Source organism: Canis lupus, chromosome 1 (genome assembly GCF_011100685.1).
Source record: "Canis lupus familiaris isolate Mischka breed German Shepherd chromosome 1, alternate assembly UU_Cfam_GSD_1.0, whole genome shotgun sequence".
NCBI classification, from domain to species: domain Eukaryota; kingdom Metazoa; phylum Chordata; class Mammalia; order Carnivora; family Canidae; genus Canis; species Canis lupus.
The window spans coordinates 108,146,590-108,164,963 of NC_049222.1; the positions used below are offsets into that span (position 1 = coordinate 108,146,590).

Genomic DNA, 18,374 nt, shown 5'->3' on the forward strand with positions numbered 1-18,374 from the left:
GGAGGCCTCACATGAGCTGGAGGTGACGCGAGACATAAGAGCACCTCCTATGTTTTGAATTTTTCCTGAGCAGAGCACACTACACCAAGCACTCATTTGAACCACATGCACATGGCAGGCACAAGAAATGCTACCTTGTGTGTGTCAGCCCTTTACATGTCTTACCTTGGATGATCCTAACTTGAACCCCGCGAAGCAGGTTCTGCTGTTACCCCCATTTTACAGATGGGGAAACTGAGGCACAGCACACGGTGGTCACATAGCGCATAAGGGTAGAGTTGACACTGGGAGCCTGTGCCATCTGCATCCATGCTTAATTCTGCGTTCCTCAAATCCCTTCCCAGCTGCGTGGCACCGAAAAGAAGCCCTTTCTCTTCCTCCGTTTTGTGAACACCAGAGCCCCATGGCCCATTTAGGGAAACTGCTCCTTCCCTGGACTCTGTCCTCCGAGCGAGCACCCCTCGTGCCCTCCCACCTGGCTTGCACCCAGCCGCACCTTGATGTCCTCGGCATTGGCAGCCTGCAGCTTCTCTCGGAAATGCCCATCTGTCTCCAGCACGTTGATGACTTCCTGGAGGTACCGGTGGTAGTACAGACCCGTGTCCTGAGGCGACAGGAATGAACATAGCGGCCCGGCCCCCACCCCTCTCCAGTTCCTCCCTGCGTGTAGGACCTGGGCCCTGCTCCCTTGGGTGCCAGCTGAAGGACTCAGAGACCCCCTGCTTGGAGCAAGCGAGAGGTCTGTCCCATGGGGTAACCCTAGTTTGAATCCCCATCTGCCCTGTAACCCCAGGCAAACTGCCTAATGCTCTGGGCCACAGCCTTCGTCTCTTCCCAGGCCATTAGTGGAGATGAGGGAAAAATCACATGGGAGACACCCAGCCGGACACTGCACAGAGTGCGTACTCAGAGTGGACACCCCAGTATTTGATGGCAAGCGGCGAAGCATACGCTCATTCATCATTCATTAGGCTTTCACCGAGCTCCTCTGGTGTGCCAGGTACTGTGATAGGGGACACAGCTAGTGAACCAGACAGAAAAAATCCCTAGGCTCCTGGACCCAGACCTTCCATGTGTAGATGGGTGGCACGCTCTTCTTCCTGGGTCTCCCTCTTCCATTTTAAAATAGGCAATAATGGGGATCCCTGGATGGCTCAGAGGTTTAGCGCCTGCCTTCAGCCCAGGGTGTGATCCTGGAGTCCCGGGATCGAGTCCCACATTGGGCTCCCTGCTTGGAGCCTGCTTCTCCCTCTGCCTGTGTCTCTCTCTATGTCTCTCATGAACAAATAAATAAAATCTTAAAATTAATTAATTAATTAATTAATTAATAATAAATAAATAAATAAAATAGGCAATAAGGGGCACCTGGGTGGCTCAGTCAGTAAAGCATCTGCCTCCAGCTCCGTTCATGATCCCAGAGGCCTGGGATCCAGCCCCATGTGGGGCTCCCTGCTCAGTGGGGAGCTGCTTCTCCTTCTCCCCCTCCCCTGTTCATATTCTCTCTCTCTCTCAAATAAATAAATAAAGTCTTTTAAAAAATGAATAAAATAGGCAATAAATTCCCTATTTCTCAGCTCCATGGTGAAAAGTACAGGAGATAAATGGCCTGGTACGATCCTAAGGACACGGGAGACACTCAATCTACTAACGCTATCATTTTGTATGTAGAGGAGCACACAGTACGTGTTTGATAATCAGTAGCTGATCACTCAGCCATGCCACTGTGGTGTACTAATTTTGTATTGCTTCCGTAACATGGTGTCACAGACTAAGTGGCTTAGAGCAACACAGATAATACGTATTCTCTTAGAGTTGTAGAGGCCAGAAGTCCAAAATGGGTGGGTAAGGCTGAGCTTATTCTGGAAGCTCTACGAGATAATCTGTTTCCTTGCCTTTTCCAGCTGCTAGAGGCTGCCTGTGTTCCTTGGCACATGACCCTGAATCACTGTGACCTCTGCTCACGTCAGTACATCACCTCTGCCTCTGATCCTCCTGCCTCCCCTGTAGAGAACACTTGTGATTGTGTTGGGCCCATCTGGATAATACAGGATAACTTTTGCATCTCAAGAGCCTTGTTTCAATCACACCTGCAAATACTCTTTCACCTGATAAGGTTCTGGAAACTAAGGTGTTGACATCTTTTATTTTTTTAAGTTTATTTATTTATTGAGAAATCTTTACACCCAATATGGGGCTCAAATTCAGAACCTTGAGATCAAGAGTCGCATGCCCTACTGACTCAACCAGCCATGTGGCCCAAGGTATGGGCATCTTTGATTATTTAGCCAATGGGCCAATGGGCTAGAATCCCAAATCTTCCAATCACCAGCTAGGTGACCTTGTCAGGACAGCTAGAATGCCTAGTTCAATTTAAATTTCAGATAAACAACAAATAACTTATAGTTTAATATACTGCTGGAGTGTCCTCAGATTAAAAATTATTCACTCCTATCTGAAATTCAATTTTGGGCACCTGGGTTAAGCGTTTGCCTTTGGCTCAGGTCATGATCTCTGAGTCCTGGGATCAAGCCCCACCTCAGGCTCCCTGCTCATGAAGTCTGCTTCTCCCTCTCCCTCTATCTACCACCCCCCCCCATGCTCACTCACTGTCTCTCTCTCTCTCTCTAATAAAATCTTTAAAAAAAGGGGGGGTGCCCTTCTGTGTCTGCAAAGATTTCACCAAGCAGAGGCCTAATTCACAAGGTCTGGACCGCCACACAGGAGCAAGGAATGATCCTTTCCAGATATAATAATGTGTCCATTACTGATGGGGGAGCTGTAGGAGGATTCAGGCCACAGATCAGGGCACTGGCCTTGAGGATCTTTAAAGTTCCAAATTCCTAAGACCAAAGGATTCAGAACCTTTGCTAACCCCATGTTGGAATTACCTTCATAATTTTAACAACTGCCACGAGCTCTATGAAGGGAGAGAGCACCTGGTTAACTACCACCACCTGCCCAAGGTGCTACTGGGAAATGTAGTTCTTTTCTTTTTGGATTCCTTCTTGAGGAGGGGGGCAGGGGCTTAACAGAATACAGAATCAGGTAGGGGATAAAGCAGATTTGTCACTTAAAATCTGACCTGATTCCCCACATCCCAGAGCCAAGGACTTAGAACTATGCACACACATATTCCCCCCGGGGCCCGAGTTTTTCAACACGTCAAAGCCCCGGGGACTGCAAAGACTGGCAGGCCAACTCCGAGGCGCGTCCGTGGGGGAAGTATCCACCCACGGACGACGGGAATCGGCGGGAATTGTAGTACCACTTGCAAACACCTGGCTGGAGAACAGGGCAGGGCCACTCACAGGGCTCTCGGTCGCAGGGCTCTCCTGCTTGGGCGCCCCCCGCTCCAGGGGCACCGCCAGCACAGCGCGCAGCAGCAGTAGCGGTGGCAGGAGGAGCAGGGCTGCGCGGGGCCCAGAGGAAGGCATGGCGGCGTGACCTGTGGGGGAGGGGGGCAGAGAGGTGGATGAGGTCTGTCCCAGGTCGCCTACTCCCCCGGACCCCGGTGCCGCCCCTACCCACCCCCCTCCTTCTGAGAGTCAAGACTCAAAGCGTCTCGTTTCCCGGGACACATGATTCCACACCTCCAGCTCTTCGGTCCTTAGACCCCAGGAATCCTGGCTCCCTGCACCCAGACTCTTCGCTCAGACTCAGGGATCCCGGATCTCAACCCCTTTCCCCCCAGAACCAAAGATCCAGGCCCCCAGCCTCCTCCTTAGCCAGGATCTAGAAGTACTGGTGCCCGGTCCAACCTCCCCGAGACCCAGTTTTCCAGCCCTCTGGTCCCCTCCTCCCGCTCGCTCCGACCCGGGACCCAATCTAGGACTCCCCCTCACCCCAGAACCTCACCTTTCCTTCCCCGCAGAGGGCGTCTCCGGGGCTAGGACCTCCGGTGCGTTCCGGTGATTTCCCCCCTAGGCCACGCCCACCTGCCCGCAGAGGACCCGCCCTCGAGCAGCCTAATTGGTCCGCGTTAGCTCAGGCCCGGTCCGGCGGCCCGCCCCTTGACGAAGTCGCTCGGCTGTTCTGGAAAATCTCGCCTCCTTTCTCGGAAGCTCTACCTCTTGACGCCACATTGCCTGCCTCTTGGGCTAAAGGGAAAGCGGGGGCATTGGAAGAGAACTACAATTCCCTGCAGGCAGGGGGAAATGAAGCAACTTCCGCGGGCAACGAGGCCCCTGCCTTCGCCTGGCAGTTGTAAGATTTTCCCCGTTTATTTTGCCACAAGAAGTGACTACAAGTTACAGATCGGTGGCAGTCGGCACATGTCATCTTATAAATTTCTAATATATAAGCCTTGCATATGTAGTGTACATATGCCACCCAGCGATGCTGGCTCTCTTGGGTTCTTTAATTTTTTTAAAAAAAGGTTTCATTTATTCATGAGAGACACAGAAAGAGAATCAGAGACATACACAGAGGGAGAAGCAGGCCCCCTGAGAGGAGCCTGATGTGGGACTTGATCCTAGGACCCTGGGATACAACCTGAGCCAAAGGCAGATGCTCAACCACGGAGCCACCCAGCTGCCCCTCTTGGGTCCCTTTAAGAAATACCTGCATGCCCTTCCAAGTCAGAACCCCTGGAGCAGGGTTGCCTGGCTACAGTGGAGGCCAGGGGTCATTGCTTTGTTGGAAGTGGAGTGTAGAGGGCCAGGAGGGAGGGGATTAGGGCAGGTCCCGGGGAATCCCTCTGAGCCCTCTTTCTTTGCCTGCTTACTTCTCAGAGACCCAGAGATTAGGTCCTCAGCTAAAGAGAAGGTTAGGTATGTTTAGAAATTGGCCAGAGAGGCAAGGTGCCGAGACATGAATGTGAAAAGCCTCTGCAAGCAGTAGGAAAGGAGTTTCCAGGAACCCAGGCAGGTGGGTGCTGGAGGTCTAGGGTCAATGGGGGTCGAGTGTCTGGGGCCTAGAGTCCTAAGTTCCCAGGCCTGAGTATAGAAGGGGGAGAGAGAACTGGATTCCTGGGCACCCCCCCCAAAAAATAACAATGAAAACTGGAACCAGGCTTCTGGGTCCCTGACAAAAGTAGGTACTGGAATTTGGGCTTCCTGAGAAAATTTAAAGCTTAAGATCAAGTTTTGGAGGGCAGAGTCCACTGGGATGCTGGGTCTGTGTCCTGACTCCTCCTTGTTCTTGCTTCTCTAGAATGTCCCAGGAGAATGTTATATGGAGGAAAGAGTGAGTGGGGAAACAAGATGGGGGGGGGGGGGGATGAGGGTAGGAGGAACTTAAAGTTGGATTGTGCCCACACTCAACTCTGGCTTCATGACCATGTTTTCAGGTTCAGCGCTATTAGCCTAGTGGTAAGGGGCTGGGGGCCTGGACTTCCTGGTCCTGAAGGGAGGGGTCTACAAATGAAGACTGGTGGGTCTGAAGAAGGAGGGGCTGGGGGCCTGGACTCCTGAATCTTGAGACAGGAGGGGCCTGGGGTCTCTGACTCCTGGATTCTAGACAGGCCAATGCTGGGAAAAAAGAGCTTCAGAACTGGTGGGGCCGGCTCAGGTTCTGCACCTTCTGTGACCTCAAAAGTCCTCAGAACCCTAAGTTGAGCAAGAAGAAGGAAGGGAAGGAGGGACTCTTGGGCAGCCGGGGTGCCCTGCTTCCTGTCACCATGGCCTGCACCTCTCTCAGGGCAATGGGGGATGAGTTCGCTGCCATGAGGCTGCAGAAGCTGGAACAGCAGGTACTATGCCACCACTGCCCCCTTCCATCCTCCATAAGCTTCCAGGAGCACCAACCCCAGGAGTGGCACTGGGACTCCTGACCCTCGTTGGCTCTCTCCAAGCCTCAAGTTTGCAATTAGGAAATGAGAAAATAGGAATCTGGGACCCTAAAGAAGCAAACCTTGGTGATGGGAGTTTAAAGTTTCTAAGGAACAAGGGTTCTGGAGGGCAGGACTGCTAGGTCCTGGGGGTAAGAGAGGACGGGGTGCCAGGACTCCTGGATCCGAGGAAGGAGGGGTCTAAGGACTGAGAGCCTGGACTCCCGGACTCCCTCCCGAGCATGTGTCCCCTTGCCCCAGGCCCTCCTTCATCCCCGTCTTCCCGTCCGGTTCCTGGCTCCCAAACCCCCCTTTCCCACTCCCTCAGCGGCTGCTTTTTTTTTTTTTTTTTTTTTTTTTAGCGGCTGCTCTTTGAAAAGAGGCAGCGACGGAAGCGCCAAGAACCCCTCATGGTTCTAGCCAATCCCGACGCTTCCCTGCGGCCCCGGCGACGGCGGAGGCGGGAGGAGCGCCTCGCAGGTGACAGCAGTGAGGAAAAGTTCCTAGTGTCGGGCAGGGGCCTAGACGGAAGGGTCTGAGGGTGTTTGGGACGCGGCCCAAAGGGTTCAGAGGGGAGGGCGCGAGCGGAGGCCAGCAGAGCCCAGTGCAGAGCCCTTAGGGGCGGGGGAGCGACTCCTGCGGGAGCCCGGGGGCGGGGCAGGGACAGCGAGGGGGCGGAGCCTGGTCCCATTAGAGGGTGGGGCCCGAGAGAAGCCCGTGATTGGGCTCCCTGGAGCTCTGGGGCGGAGCCTGGGGTAGCGGGTGGGCGGGGGGGTCTGGTCCTGGAAGAGGCAGGGACTCAATTCAGGAGAGAGGGACGGATGGAATTAACAAAGTCCGGGGGACGGGGCATGGATAATCCACTAGAGACCGGTCCTGGAGGGACGGAGAGCCCGGTGTGGGATTGTGTATGCACGGAGTTCGAAACAATTTAGCCACACGGTGTGCCTGTTTGAGCCTTAGGATGGAGTTTACGTTCTGAATGGGTCTCAGGCGTTTGGGCGGTCGATCGCGGAGAGAGTCGGGGAGTCAGCGAGGAAGCGGATCTTTTCAGGGGACTGGAGTTTGTTCCTTGTGTTAATGGGCCTCGATGCACCTTCTCCTTGGGGCAGGCCTTGGGAATCCTTTCCTCCAGGAGAGTGTGCCAGAGGCACATCTGAGCTCTGGTGCCCACTGTGCCCTGGGCATCGTGAGCTGCAGTGGAGATGGCAGCGGTGAGCGTGGCCCACTGGCGTCACCGACAGAAGCAGGTAATCTCGAGTCCTTGGACCCCCTATACCCTAGAACTACACTCCCACCGGAATCCAGCAGTCTGGAAACTCAGTCCTTGCTCTCCAAAGGATCCAGGTGTCCAGGCCCCCATGTTCCCTGTCATCTCTCACACTCAGGAGTCCAGGTCCTGAAACTCCTTCTCCAAAACTCAGGAATCTGAATCTCCACGCCCCTTCCCTACCCCCTCCCCAATTCCCCACCCCAGAAATCCCAGTCTCTAGTCCCTCTCCCTATTCTGGCTACCAGACAGTTCCGTTCCAGAGTTGGAAGAAGTCCCAGTGGAGGATGTTCCCACTTTTCCACCTCCTTATAAAGAGCCTCCAGGGACTCGACGCAGGGGTTGGCCAGCCCACCAACAACCTGGTAATTTCAGGGACATTGATTGAAATCTGGTCCTCTGGTCCATGTGGCAAATCCTCCCCCACCCCTTTTTTATAACAGCTTTTTTTTTTAAGATTTTATTTATTTATTCATGAGAGACACAGAGAGAGAGAGAGAGAGAGGGGCAGAGACAGAGGCAGAGGGAGAAGCAGGCTCCATGCAGGGAGCCCGATGAGGGACTCGATCCCAGGACCTCAGGATCATGCCCTGAGCCGAAGGCAGATGCTCAATCATTGAGCCACTCAGGTGTCCCTTATAACAGCTTTATTGAAATATATTTCACATTCCATGCAATTTACTCATTTAAAGTTTACAATCCCGTGGTTTTTAGTGTATTTACAGAGATGGGCAACTAGCACCACAATTTTAGAACATTATTATCCCAAAGGAAACTGTACTTTTTAGCAGTGACCCACACACACACCTCATTTTGCCCAGCCCTAGGCAACCACTAATGGATTGTCTCTTTAGATTTGCCTATTCTGGACATTTCACTTAAATAGAATAATATAGTATATGATTTTCGTGATTGACTTATTTTGCTTAGTATGTTTTTAATGCTATTCTATGTTGTAGCATCATCAGTATTTTGTTATTTCTTTTTTTCTTGTTATTTCCTAATATTGTATGACAGACCTTCTATTATCATGACATGACCAACTATTCAATAACAGGACTCTTAATTATCACCCCAAACCTCACCCCTTGCTCCCATTTTAGTTCCACTCTCTGATATATGATGCACTTACTTTTTGAGACAAGGGAAAAGGAGGGCTCGAACCCCACCCTGTCCTTTTTTTTAAATTTTTTTTATTTATTTATGATAGTCACAGAGAGAGAGAGAGAGAGAGGCAGAGACATAGGCAGAGGGAGAAGCAGACTCCATGCACCGGGAGCCCGATGTGGGATTCGATCCTGGGTCTCCAGGATCGTGCCCTGGGCCAAAGGCAGGCGCCAAACCGCTGCGCCACCCAGGGATCCCCCACCCTGTCCTTATACCCAAGGCAGTCAGAACCTACTCAGCCAGCATGGACACCCATGCACATGGGGGAGGAGGAGGATCTGGCAAATAAGTGTGATGAGTAATAAGCAGAGGTCAGGAACCTAGGATATCTGGCCTTTTCCAGCTAGTACTGGTGACCTTGTCCCAAGCCCCTGGGACCCCAGTGTCCTGTGTGAGTCTTCCTCCGGCTTCTTCCACTCCTTAGGGGCCAGTGCGGAGGAAGAGAGTGAATCCCAGGATGTTGGAGATGAATATGAGTCACCCAGTCCAGGACCAGACCCTGGAATGGATGGTGATGACCTAGGACGTGGAGACTTGGCTTCCAACAAGGTGGGAGGTGGCACTGCCAATCAGGATATAGGAAGAGGGCTAGCCTCGGACTCTAGAGAGGGTTGGTCTAAAATTCTGCAGCCCAATCAGAGGGCCTTTTTCCTGGTGAGTGGAACCTGTTATGATTAGGCTAGCGGTGTCTCTGTGTGTGTGCCATTTATGAAGTCAATCTGGAGGATTTAAATCGATGTAAGGACATATATTAAAATCCAACCCACCGAAAGGCAGCGAGCTTTGGAGGGGGCGAAACGGTGTTTGGGCTAGTTGACACTCAGGTATTGTTGAAAATAAGATAGTTTCAGTTGGGTAGCTCTGGGCCATATTATATGTTACCTAGACCTTACTGACCCTGGTTTTAGATGAATGGACAGTGCTTTGGAAGGGATTCTTCGATCGGTAGATGGAGTGGGCGTCGTTTCAGAGGGAAGCTGTTAGTGGTGACCAAGGAACAGATAAGGAGGGGGCTTGGCTGCGTGGACCCTGAAGGTAGTGGCCGACCAGCAGGTGGCCGAGATGTTTGACTAATGGGCAGAGAGCGTGGCCGAGAAGGGGCGTAGCCCCAAGCGGGCGTGGCCAATCAGGAGTTGGGAAGGCTGGGGCGGGGGCGGGTCTCAGCCGTCCCTCACCTTGAATTTGGCGCGTGGGCTAGGGCGAAGACTTGAAAGAGAAGAAACAGAAGTCGGAGTCTCCCGTGAGGAAGTCCCCAGCGGCGGCCGAAGCGGCGGTGTCCGAGGCCCCGGAAGGCGAGGTCGGCGCAGGCAGCAGCGATGTGGGGCTCTCGCCCCAATCGCCCCTCCGCGCGCCGGGCCCTCGGCTGGGACAGGACACCGAGGCGTATGTGCTGCGGCCGGCTCTGCCCGGCCTCACCGTGCAGTGCCGCATCAGCCGCGACAAGCGCGGCGTAGACAAGGGCATGTTCCCTTTCTACTATCTCTACCTGGAGGCGGCCGACGGCCTGAAGGTGCGGGCTGGCGGACTTTCGAGCAAGCCCCACCTCCCAGGAGCAAGTCCCGCCCCTTCCTGAGAGAGGTCAAGACTTTCACGAATCCAGGTCTCGCCCATCATTGAGCTAGGACTTGTGAACTCCAGGGCCAAGCGCTGCCCTTTACGGAACTAGGCTGCTCTCGCAGTAGCATAGGCCCTAACCAAGCCCGTAACTAAGTCTCCTCCTGTCTGGAGATGGGCCCACTTTCTCAAAGTCAAGGCCACGCCAATCTGTGTCCAAAACCCCACCACTTACATACACCCTGGAGGTATTGGCTCCGTTGTGTTTGTCCAAGTCCGGCCTCTCACTGAGCCGCCTTATCTATCAGGCCCTCACTCATTCCTGGGATAAGCCCCGCCCATAGGAGCCAAGCCCCACCCCTCGTGGATTTTTCTCTAGAACCAAGCCACGCCCCTCTCAATCTGGCCAGCTCCCCCTAGGTGTGGTGTGGCAGCCCTCTCCAAGGGACTCTACCCCAAAAGAGGCTTACCCTTTACTCAGTAGTGCCAGAGGTGAAATGCCTACCAAAGTCCCGCTGCAATGTTCCAAGTAAGGCTTTTCCCTGTTCTCCAAAGCCGCCCAGCCTGCCACAAATTAGGCTCACTCCTGCCTGGACTGAGCCCTAACTCAGGACCCAATGGTGAAAGGCATGGTGATGGGGGGGGGAGGGTTGATATTAAGATGTGAAGCTCCCCTTCAGGACCCAGCTGATGATTTCCTTCTGTGAGAACCACATCTCCCAGCAAGGCTTGGGATGCTTATTGCTCCATTACCCTCTTCTTTGTCCTGGGGACACGGTGTCTCCTTGTCTTGGACCTCTAACCCTAACCAGATGTCAGAAATTGATTCTGATGGGCTCTTCTTCCTATCCACAGCACTTCCTTCTGGCTGGGCGCAAGAGAAAAAAAAGCAAAACCTCCAATTACCTCATCTCTCTGGACCCCACAGACCTGTCTCGGGATGGGAACAACTTTGTGGGCAAAGTCAGGTGGGCAGAGCCATGATATGTGTGAGAAACAGGTAGCAAGAAGCCTCAGGGTGGTGGAAGGGGCAGGGGAGGAAAGGACAAGCCGGCCACATAGCTAAGTTCCACGGGCTCTAGGACCTTTTATCTTAAGAGCCAGACTGACAGGCTGTGTATTTCTTCAGGTGGTAGCCCCACAGTGAGTGGGAATAAGAGGACGTAAGGGCTTTGGAGCAGAGGCTGACATTTGAGACATTTGACTTCTTGGGAGGCAAGGTGGTGGAACTCCCAAGTTCCCCCCATGGGAGAGGGCTGTGATTAGTGCATTCTTGCATCTTAGGGGCAGGAAAGTTCCTAAAAGGCAGGGGGCTAAAATCATGGCTCATCAAAGAAACAGAGGGGGCTGGCACTATGGATACATGGAGTATGGAACTTAAGTCCCAAGTAGAGGGTTAATGGGAAGAATTGATGACATAGGAAAGCACTTAATGCACAGCAAAACAGTAATTACCTTTACTCTGACCACTGCCCTCTTGGAGCAGATCTAATGTCTTGGGCACTAAGTTCACCATCTTTGACAATGGGGTGAATCCTGAAAGGAAGAATTTCGTCCCGGAGACCGCTCGCATCAGAGAGGAGCTGGGGGCTGTGTGTTATGTGAGTGTCTGGGAGACAAGAGCGAATGAAGCAGGAGGGTAGGGAGGGAGAAAAGAGCCAGGCTAACTGCAGCATACTACCCCCAGGAGCCCAACATCTTGGGATTCCGAGGACCACGGAAAATGAATGTGATCATTCCAGAAATCGATGCCCAGAACCAGAGAATCAGTGTCCAGCCACAAAACGTGAGTTGGCTAAAGTTGGGTTGAGACTCTGGGTCAGGGCCGGGAGGAAGGTCTGGGGGATCTGCTCTAGGTCCTAAGGGCGAAGAGGGCCTACGGCTTGCAGGTAGTCATATGTGAAGCCAGAAGGGCTTTGTCAGACTTTTATGTTTGTCAAAGAGGAGAGATTAGGGACTCAAAATTCTGAGTCCGGAGGAAAAAAAAAGTTCATTGGTGGCAGTTAACCATGCCCCCTACTTTATCTTCTAGGGGCTGGAGTCACTACTGAGTCGCTTCCAACGGGGGGCCACCCAGAGGCTCATCCTGCTGCAAAACAAAACCCCCTTGTGGAGCCAGGAGAACGGCACCTACGTACTCAATTTTCACGGTCGAGTCACTCAGGCCTCGGTCAAGAACTTCCAGATCGTGTATCCGGATGACCGTGAGCTCCTAGGAATCAGTTTATACACTTGGGCAAAGGGTAATGAGAGGACGAGAACTACTTCTCCCAGCAGCCCTTGAGCATTTTTCTAGGCAGGGCCGATTCCACGCAGTTGCAAAGCCTGCTGGGAGCTGTAGTTTAAATGGCCCTCAGGGTTTCTGGACGTAGTGGGAGCTCAGCACAGCCTCGGAGAAGTAAGAGTTCTCTGAGTTCAGAGGACGTTGGAAGGGAGTTGAGAGGTGGGGCTAGGCTTAGTTCCTGACTTCCTCCTCAGTGGACTACCTCGTGCTCCAGTTCGGCCGCGTGGCCCCGGACACGTTCACCATGGACTTCCGCTTCCCGCTTTGCCCACTCCAAGCCTTTGCCATCTGCTTGTCCAGTTTCGATGGAAAGCTGGCCTGTGCGTAATCCAATGAAATGTTGTACCCTTACCAGCTGATGTGCCTGCTCATTTGGAGAAAGGGCCCCCGCGTGCCTTCGTTTGCACCACGGTTATGGTTTGTCATAACCAACACAACACAACCAACACATCATACACTGCCTGGGGGCCCAGTCCTCCCTCTGCTCCAGGGAGTGGGTGGGCTTCTTGGCAGCACCCGCTTTTGCCAAACTCAGAGTCATGGAAGATGGATGGGTCTTAAACAATCAAAAAAAAGAAAAAAAAAAAAGTCAAAATGCTCCTCTGCTGCAAAAGAGAAAAGCACGCTGGAGCACAGGTCAGCTGGGTCAGATTAAGGTGTCTCTAAAAAAGTGATTTTCATGCCACATCTGAAAAATCATAAGGAACTAGAGCCAGAGGGATCAGCACATCAGGCAGTAGGCAGAGCTCATACGAAGGTCTTATGGTGAAAAGGGGCTTGATGGGTTTGGGAAAATGAAAGGATAGTGTGGCAGGAGCTTGGGGAGCCAATAGAGCAGGGCAGGGTCAGAGGCAGGCCAGGGGGCAGGATATTTGCACCACTCTTCTTCGAACTACTGGACAGATCTTAGGAGGTCAGAAAAGACTTCTAAGTTGAAGTTGTAAACTTGGATGGGTAATTTAAGATGTGCATGGGTGAGAGTGAAAATAATTACCATACTAGCACACTTACATAACATTGGTTATTTGGTGAGGATTGTTTTATTTTTATTTATTTTTATAAGGATTGTTTTAAATATAAACTTGGGATACCTGGCTGGCTCAGTGGGTGAACAGTGGGATCTTGATCTCGAGGTTGTGAGTTCAACCCCCATGTTGGATGTAGGAATTAAAAATAAAATCTTAAAAAAAAATTAAAAAATGCAAATAAATCTGAGCTCTTTTGGGGCCTTAGAGTCCTGTAAGGCATGTGCTATTTTTAGCCACATTTTATGGGTAAGAAAACAGCTTATGGAACGGTTTACAAAGGTGAAATTGGACAGCCGAAAGCCTTGAGCAAATCACCATATATTTATGTACTTTTAAAAGATTTTATTTATTCATGAGAGACACAGAAGGAGAGGCAGGCTCCTTGCAGGGAGCCTGATGCAGGACTCAATCCCAGGACCCCAGGATTGCAAATCACCATTTAAAGGCCAGTAGGGGGACACCTGGGTGGCTCAGTGGAGCATCTGCCTTCAGCTCAAGGTGTGATCCCGTGGTCCCAGATAAGAGTCCCACATTGGGCTCCCTGAATGGAGCCTGCTTCTCTCTCTGCCTTTCTCTGCCTCTCTCTGTGTCTCCATGAATAAATTAATAAAAATCTAAAAAAAAAAAAAAAAAAAAAAAAAAGGCCAGTAGGAAGATAAGTTGATTCCAGGGAGGTCCAGAAAGCTGGAATTGATCCTTTTTTTAGAGATCAGTGAGCCCAGCTCCAGGCCCCCTAGGAGAGATAACTCCCAAGTTTAATAAAATTTAGGCCGATGCCAAAGAAAAGTGACAAAACCCACCAGCCCTTAGTTCAAAAGCGGCTTCAGGACAAGAAGAGGCAAATTTGAGGATGATGGGAAATAGAAAGTTTGTCCTGTATTGAGGTACTCACCTTTATCCCACGGGTGGTGGATAATTGTTGGTTCAGATACAGACAGTAACATACACACAGGGGACATTGCTTGCTACAAATCAGAAGGTTTTATTTCTTGTATGAAACCACACACACAAAATAAATAGTTCATATAAATAGGAAACTACATGATCTTAGCCACGCCTCCCACTGAGGTCCAGGCCAGGGGATAGGGACACAGGAATGGAGGGAGATGCCCCAACATGGCTCAAGGGTGTGGTCTGGATGGAGGAGACTGGTAAAGTCTGGGCAGGAGCAGGTGTGGTGGCCAGAGGAGGGGTAGGGTTCCCGCAGCGTGCCCAGGCCCTGGCCCGGGCAGCAGGGGTGAGACAGGGGCCCAGCTGCTCCTGGGCCTGGGCGATCCGCCGGGCGAAGCGACTACGATCTCGGGCGAGCTGCTCCCAGGGTCCGCGGCGGGCTGCCTGAGCCGGTCCTGCCCAGACAGCCAGGAGATGGACAGAGACTTTCTCGGAGAAACGGACCTGGAGACGGACCAGCACAGACACAAGACACACGTGTCCACAGGGGGGGCAGGGGGGAGAGAGAGAGCCAAAACAAAAATTAGTTGCACAAAAATGCTTGTTATCTTAGTCACCTGCTAGTCGCTCACCCACGGGATTCTCCATGTGACTCACTGCAGGTGGAGGCTGTTTCCTGGTGCTGACATGAACCACAACAGCTTCCCTCTTCCCACAGGGCCTCTTCCCATGGGGCCCCAGCCTCTTGCAAAGGATTGCATTACAGTGAACACAACCCTCCCAACAGGGTTTGCATGCAATCCCCTGCAACACACAGGGGGTCCAGAAATTGGGGCACTCAGGCCTTCTGCCCCCAGGCCTAGGACTTCCAGCTCTTCCCCTAAGACTTGAGAATTTGAGCCCTCAGTACCCACCTTTCTGGCCGTTAGGGGAGTCTCAGGGTCTGGATGCCGGGTGGGGGTTTCTGGGGGCTTGAGTCGCCTCTGCAGTCTGAGGGGCAGCCGAGGAGGAGCCCAGGGAGGTGGTGGCTTTTCTCCAGGTAAATAGATGGCCACTCGGAAGGGGCAGGGCTCAGCTTCTCCCCCTCTCTCTGTGTCCTCTCCAGGCTGGTATGTCCAGCCCCTGAGGAGGGTGCTCTGAGCCTGAAGTGAGGGACTTGGCTCTGAGTTAACTGCTTCTGAATCATCATCTTCCTCTGTGTCCTCTCCTGGCCTATACACCCAGGCCCTCACGAGGGCACTTGTGGATGGGATGGAGGAGGGATCATATGCTTCTCCCTCCTCTTCAGCTGCTCCTGAGTCACCGTCATCTTCTTCCTCTGAGTCCTCTCCTGGACAATACACCCAGGCCCTCACGAGGGCACTTGTGGATGGGATGGAGGAGGGACCCTCAGCTTCTCCCTCCTCTTCAGCTGCTCCTGAATCACTGTCCTCATCTTCTTCCTCTGAGTCCTCTCCTGGACGATACACCCAGGCCCTCACGAGGGCACTTGTGGATGGGATGGAAGAGGGACCCTCAACTTCTCCCTCCTCTTCAGCTGCTCCTGAATCACTGTCCTCATCTTCTTCCTCTGAGTCCTCTCCTGGACGATACACCCAGGCCCTCACGAGGGCACTTGTGGATGGGATGGAGGAGGGACCCTCAGCTTCTCCCTCCTCTTCAGCTGCTCCTGAATCACTGTCCTCATCTTCTTCCTCTGAGTCCTCTCCTGGCCGATACACCCAGGCCCTCACAAGGGCACTTGTTGATGGGATGGAGGAGGGACCCTCAGGTTCTCCCTCCTCTTCAGCTGCTCCTGAATCACTGTCCTCACCTTCTTCCTCGGAGTCCTCTCCTGGCCGATACACCCAGGCCCTCATGAGGGCACTTGTGGATGGGATGGAGGAAGGACCCTCAGGTTCTCTCTCCTCTTCAGCTGCTCCTGAATCACTGTCCTCATCTTCTTCCTCTGACTCCTCTCCTGGCCGATACACCCAGGCCCTCATGAGGGCACTTGTGGATGGGATGGAAGAGAGAACCTCAGCTTCTCCTTCCTCCTCAGCTGCTCCTGAATCACTGAATTCATCCTCCTCCTCCTCCCATTCCTCTCCTGAGCAACACTCCCAGGCCCCGGGGCAAAAGCCTGAAAATGAGGAGGAAATGGAGCTTTTTGTGGCTTCTTTATCCTCTGTTCTTTCTTCCTCTATGGCTTTATCTTCTTCCTCCCTGGGACAGTACACCCGAGTTTTGGGCTTGGATCTTGGAGATAAAGGGAAAATCGGTGTTCTGGAAGCTTCTTTGTTTATAGCTTCTCCTTCCTCCTTTTCCTCCCCTGGACAACACTCCCAGTGTGATGGAGGAAAAGAGAAGAACATGACCACTTTGTCTTCTGCAGCTCCTCCTTCCTCAGATTTCTCCTCAGAAGGGTCCTGTGGGGTTCTTATCAGAAGGCTGGGGGACAGGGGAGCAGGCTGGCCATCTAGGAATTCACTTTCCTGCTCTTTAGGGACACTGGTTGCTGCTTGTTCCCCACCATATTCTTCATCTTCATTATCTGAAAGTCCCCCTGCTTTAAGAGAAGAGCTGTTGGCTTTTAGATTATGGCGGGCCCCCCAAAATGCTTCTCCATTCTCATCACTTGCTCCACTGTCTCCAATCTCTTCTTCAAAGTGCCTGCCCCAGAGGGGATGGTGGGGGACTAGAAAAGTCTTAGCTTCTCTCTCCAGGCCAGGTTTTCCCCGATCCGTTTTGGTTACTGCTTCCCACGGCCAGGGTTCTGGAGATCCTGGGCCTCTCAGGTGGCTCCAGGCCCTGCTGAGAAGGCCCATCAGCGGGGACAGGAGGAAAAAGGGGTAGGTATCCCTCCAGGGGGCAGACTGATGGGGCACTTGGCCTGGGGCCATCTGTCTGTGCTGGAAATAAACAAAGGAAATAGTTTAGAAGCCATTTAGGGAAGAGTATCAAGCGAGGACTGAGTCATAGCAACCATAAACAGTAACACAAATAGCAACAAGAGAGTCCCTGCCCCACATTCTTGCTGATTTCTGCCACTTCCATCTCTAGCAGAGGCACAGCTTTCCCACCTCTCTTCTCTCAATACCCAGGAGTCAGAGGTTCCAGCCTCTTCTCTCAGACCCAGCAGTCCCAGACCCCAGAATTGAGAACACAGGTCCTCGACTTGCTTCCCTTGGGGACAAGGTCCTAGTCCCTGGTTCTGTCATTTTCTTGAGGATCGACAAATCAGGCCCTCATCACCCTCCCCCCTCTGAGACTCAAGAACTGCGGCTCCCCCTGCCCAGTTCCATCCCTTCCACCAGGGATCCAGGAGTTTGGCTTCCAGAACCCTCCTCTCGCCAGGCTCAGGCCTCCAGGCTCCCAATTTCTTCTCCTGCGTAGGTCTGGGCCCTCGAATCTGTCCTGGTCCCATCTCTCCCCAAATACAGGAGTTCCGGTTCCCAGGCCCTCCTTCCTCAGGATCCTGGGGTCCCGGCCTCAAATTCTCCTGTCTCGGTACCCAGAAATGGGTAATCCCTTCTTCCTTACTGACCAGGAGTCTGATCCCCAGCTCCCCAACTGCTCGGGGCCCAGGCGTTCGGACCCCTCGCTCACCGATGGGGGGCTACGCGTCAACCTGGGGGCAGGAGCGCCGGCTCGGGTTGCCACCAGCGATCGCAGCTCAGGACGGCTCGGGAGGCCAGCGCGTTCATCTCGCCCTCCGGTGTCGGGCTCGGGGACTCCGGGTACCACCGGCTGCTGCAAGCGCTGTCGCGGCGAAGGGATGCGGCGTCCTGAACCTGAGCGTGTAAGTTGCACAGCAGAGCTTGGAACTGACGCAGCCTCCAAAGGCCTTTATAGCCCAGCGCAACCTCACGTGCTGACGTCACGGGGGCGGGGTTTTGAAACCAAAACCACCCGGCTCGGGATTGGAATTCTCGCGGAGATTCCAGGGGTTTTATGACGACACAACGACGTTTCCGAGCGCGACCACGCCCGAAACGGGCGAGCTGTCAATCAAATGCGTGCGGGGCTTCGGGAGCCGCGGGTTTTCTCCCAATTCCCGTTCCGGTGCGAAAACGCCTTCCCAAAACCCCAGTGTAATCAGCAGGCCTCAGACCAGAGTCCCCCCTTCACAACGGTCCCGCTTCCTTCCTGGTTGGGGAGATGGTTGATTCCATTTCACAGATGAGAAACTGAGGCTCCGGAATGAAGTCCCTTGGCGGAAGTGGTCACAGCAATCCACATTGATTGCAGATGAGAACAAGAATGCAAGCACGCTGAAGGCAGGCACTTGGCTTTGCTCACTGCTTTTTTCTTTCTTTCTTTCTTTTTCTTTTTTTTTTTTTTTAAAGATTTTATTTATTCATGAGAGAAACACAGAGAGAGGCAGAGGCACAGCCAGAGGGAGAAGCAGGCTCCATGCCGAAAGCCTGATGC

The 18,374-nt window shown here is 52.9% G+C and overlaps 3 protein-coding genes across 14 annotated transcripts in view; 1 reads left to right on the forward strand and 2 right to left on the reverse strand.

The window, feature by feature from the left end:
- The window catches only part of NUCB1 (nucleobindin 1), a 22,583-nt gene extending 18,502 nt beyond the window's left edge, over nucleotides 1-4,081 (reverse strand). Inside the window, exons 1-3 of the mRNA XM_038528315.1 lie at nucleotides 3,856-4,081; nucleotides 3,309-3,445; nucleotides 497-604 (exon numbers count right to left, since the gene is read on the reverse strand). Of these exons, the coding sequence (XP_038384243.1) occupies nucleotides 497-604; nucleotides 3,309-3,434 (234 nt within the window). The 5' untranslated portion in view covers nucleotides 3,435-3,445; nucleotides 3,856-4,081. The remainder of the gene's footprint in view (nucleotides 1-496; nucleotides 605-3,308; nucleotides 3,446-3,855) is intronic.
- Nucleotides 3,992-12,396, forward strand: TULP2 (TUB like protein 2). 11 transcript variants are annotated; one of them, XM_038528304.1, is made up of 13 exons: nucleotides 4,620-4,866; nucleotides 5,152-5,184; nucleotides 5,638-5,689; nucleotides 6,130-6,247; nucleotides 6,880-7,017; nucleotides 7,286-7,402; nucleotides 8,629-8,756; nucleotides 9,403-9,714; nucleotides 10,614-10,726; nucleotides 11,245-11,359; nucleotides 11,446-11,544; nucleotides 11,791-11,962; nucleotides 12,237-12,396. In XM_038528304.1, exons 2-13 carry the CDS (start codon nucleotides 5,153-5,155, stop codon nucleotides 12,368-12,370), a joined length of 1,530 nt encoding a protein of 509 aa, XP_038384232.1. In that variant the 5' UTR covers nucleotides 4,620-4,866; nucleotide 5,152; the 3' UTR covers nucleotides 12,371-12,396. The 11 variants fall into 11 exon arrangements, with proteins under 11 accessions (XP_038384241.1, XP_038384232.1, XP_038384234.1 ...); XM_038528306.1 differs by having other exon boundaries at nucleotides 8,629-8,753; XM_038528307.1 differs by having other exon boundaries at nucleotides 7,301-7,402.
- Nucleotides 12,397-14,028: 1,632 nt separating this feature from the next.
- PPP1R15A (protein phosphatase 1 regulatory subunit 15A) lies at nucleotides 14,029-17,778 on the reverse strand. Of its 2 annotated transcripts, none has more exons than XM_038528317.1 (3): nucleotides 17,488-17,778; nucleotides 14,876-16,852; nucleotides 14,029-14,465 (listed from the first exon to the last, which is right to left on the reverse strand). In XM_038528317.1, the coding sequence occupies exons 2-3, from the start codon at nucleotides 16,841-16,843 to the stop codon at nucleotides 14,118-14,120; spliced, it is 2,316 nt and encodes a 771-aa protein (XP_038384245.1). In that variant the 5' UTR covers nucleotides 16,844-16,852; nucleotides 17,488-17,778; the 3' UTR covers nucleotides 14,029-14,117. The 2 variants fall into 2 exon arrangements, with proteins under 2 accessions (XP_038384245.1, XP_038384244.1); XM_038528316.1 differs by having other exon boundaries at nucleotides 17,550-17,777.
- Between the last annotated feature and the right edge of the window lie 596 nt (nucleotides 17,779-18,374).

What these genes read in the sequence shown, in the direction of transcription:
- TULP2 (XM_038528304.1), top strand. Translation starts at nt 5,153, where the DNA reads ATGTCCCAGGAGAATGTTATATGGAGGAAAGA. An exon ending in GCGGGAGGAGCGCCTCGCAG is followed by an intron (nt 6,248 to 6,879) that starts GTGACAGCAGTG and finishes TCCTTGGGGCAG; the next exon opens with GCCTTGGGAATCCTTTCCTC. An exon ending in GGCGTCACCGACAGAAGCAG is followed by an intron (nt 7,018 to 7,285) that starts GTAATCTCGAGT and finishes TCTGGCTACCAG; the next exon opens with ACAGTTCCGTTCCAGAGTTG.
- PPP1R15A (XM_038528317.1), bottom strand. Translation starts at nt 16,843, where the DNA reads ATGGCCCCAGGCCAAGTGCCCCATCAGTCTGCCCCCTGGAGGGATACC. An exon ending in CTCCCCTAACGGCCAGAAAG is followed by an intron (nt 14,466 to 14,875) that starts GTGGGTACTGAG and finishes GTCCGTCTCCAG; the next exon opens with GTCCGTTTCTCCGAGAAAGT.